This window comes from Babylonia areolata, chromosome 7 (genome assembly GCF_041734735.1).
Source record: "Babylonia areolata isolate BAREFJ2019XMU chromosome 7, ASM4173473v1, whole genome shotgun sequence".
NCBI classification, from domain to species: domain Eukaryota; kingdom Metazoa; phylum Mollusca; class Gastropoda; order Neogastropoda; family Buccinidae; genus Babylonia; species Babylonia areolata.
This window is the reverse complement of record NC_134882.1, coordinates 31,623,449-31,625,948: the sequence shown is the minus strand read 5'-3', so window position 1 is coordinate 31,625,948 and position 2,500 is coordinate 31,623,449. Positions and strand designations below refer to the sequence as shown.

Here is a 2,500-nt window from a genome sequence, read left to right as displayed (position 1 = left end):
GTGTGTGTGTGTGTGTGTGTGTGTGTGTGTGTGCGTGCGTGCGTGCGTGCGTGTGTGTGTGCGTGCGTGCGTGTGTGTGTGCATGTGTGTGTGTGTGTGTGTGTGTGTGTGTGTGTGTGTGTGTGTGTGTGTGCGTGCGTGCGTGCGTGCGTGTGTGTGTATGTGCGTGCGTGCGCACGTGTGTGTATGTGTGTGTAGACACTGGACACTGTCTCATATGACGAAGCATGGATAAACACATGACCCCAGGTGTGTGTGCAAAGTAAAGAAGTGGAACGTCGTCATGTCTAAAGGAGACAAGTAACTGGACGTGCACTGAAGACTCCTGCACAACACTGAAAACAAAATGTGTCTGCGTGTTTGTCCTCGTGCACGCGTTTAGGACACGCAAGCCAGCGAACGTAAGCACGCGTGTATGTTTATATCTATGATAGTCGTGTTCGACTATGACCATCAGAACAGCAGAGGAGGTAACTGCTAGTGGAGAGTGTCTTGCCCAAGTTAAATACCCACGCTCTCAGCCAAGAGGGTTTTTAGGACAGTCGGCGTTGGGGATGGTTCCCAAAAGGCCAACCAGCCCCCCCAAGGCTGCAGCACTGAGAGCCAGTGCAATATTGCCTCCATACACCATCTCATTCTCCCTTCCCCTTCCTCCCACCCCCACCTCCCCCACCCCTCACTCCAACTCACCCCCGCTGAAGTAGATGCTGTCCAGGGTGATGCCTTTGGTGCTGGCGAAGAAGGTGGCCGACTCCACGTCCCTCATGTGTGACGTCACGCCGTCTCGGCCGCTAGGGGCCGCCACCCGCCAACGGAACAGGGTCATGGTGTCGTTGATGCCTTGTGAGCGACACAGCGGGTCCGTGTCCTTGAACTGAGGGTGTTTGGGGTTGCATGGCTGGAACAGTGAGAAGGGGGGTGTTGAACTGGGCGTACAGGTCATCATGGTTAAGTCTTCAGAAAGGGGGTGTTGAACTGGGCGTACAGATTATTATGGTTGAGTCTTCAGAAGGGGGATGTTGAACTGGGCGTACAGATTATCATGGTTAAGTCTTCAGAAAGGGGGTGTTGAACTGGGCGTACAGATTATTATGGTTGAGTCTTCAGAAGGGGGATGTTGAACTGGGCGTACAGATTATCATGGTTAAGTCTTCAGAAGGGGCATGTTGAAATGGGCGTACAGATTATCATGGTTGAGTCTTCAGAAAGGGATGTTGAACTGGGCGTACAGATTATCATGGTTAAGTCTTCAGAAGGGGGATGTTGAACTGGACGTACATATCATCATGGTTGAGTCTTCAGAAGGGGGATGTTGAACTGGGCGTACAGATTATCATGGTTAAGTCTTCAGAAGGGGCATGTTGAAATGGGCGTACAGATTATCATGGTCTTCAGAAGGGGGATGTTGAACTGGGCGTACAGATTATCATGGTTAAGTCTTCAGAAGGGGGATGTTGAACTGGGCGTACAGATTATCATGGTCTTCAGAAGGGGCAGGATGTTGAACTGAGCGTACATATTATTATGGTTAAGTCTTCAGAAGGGGGATGTTGAACTGGGCGTACATATTATTATGGTTAAGTCTTCAGAAGGTGGGTGTTGAACTGGGCGTACAGATTATCATGGATAAGTCTTCAGAAGGGGCAGGATGTTGAACTGGGCGTACATATTATTATGGTTGAGTCTTCAGAAAGGGGGATGTTGAATTGGGCGTACATATTATTATGGTTAAGTCTTCAGAAGGGGGATGTTGAACTGGGCGTACATATTATTATGGTTAAGTCTTCAGAAGGGGCATGTTGAACTGGGCGTACAGATCATCATGGTTAAGTCTTCAGAAGGGGGGTGTTGAACTGGGCGTACATATTATTATGGTTGAGTCTTCAGAAGGGGAATGTTGAACTGGGCGTACAGATTATCATGGTCTTCAGAAGGGACATGTTGAACTGGGCGTACAGATTATCATGGTCTTCAGAAGGGGGATGTTGAACTGGGCGTACAGATTATTATGGTTAAGTCTTCAGAAAGCGGATGTTGAACTGGGCGTACAGATCATCATGGTTGAGTCTTTAGAAGGGGGATGTTGAACTGGGCGTACAGATTATTATGGTTGAGTCTTCAGAAGGGGAATGTTGAACTGGGCGTACAGATTATTATGGTTGAGTGTTATACTTTGAGCTTGAGGGGACGGGGGAAGGAGGGAAGAAAGGTACACACACACACACACACACACACACACACACACACACACACACACACACACACACACACACAGATGGACAGACAGATAGACAGGAGCAGAGACAGAGAGAAACAGAGAGTGAGTGAGTGTGTGTGTGTGAGCTGCAGCAGGACTGTTCGAAAAAACCCCACATTCGTGTAGGATGCAAACGCAAATTAGTATGCCTCTCTTTTTTTTTTTCTGTCTGTCTGTCTCTCTGTCTGTCTGTCTTTCTGCGGCTCGCCTCTATTTTGTAAGCTGTATAGATAACGATGGTCC

At 48.7% G+C, this 2,500-nt stretch overlaps 1 protein-coding gene across 1 annotated transcript in view; it reads right to left on the bottom strand.

Annotated features, from left to right (window-relative positions):
- Positions 1 to 2,500, bottom strand: part of LOC143283963 (extracellular matrix protein 3-like) — a 290,875-nt gene that overhangs the window by 16,455 nt on the left and 271,920 nt on the right. Inside the window, 1 exon segment of the mRNA XM_076590437.1 lies at positions 691 to 898. Coding sequence (XP_076446552.1) covers positions 691 to 898 — 208 coding nt within the window.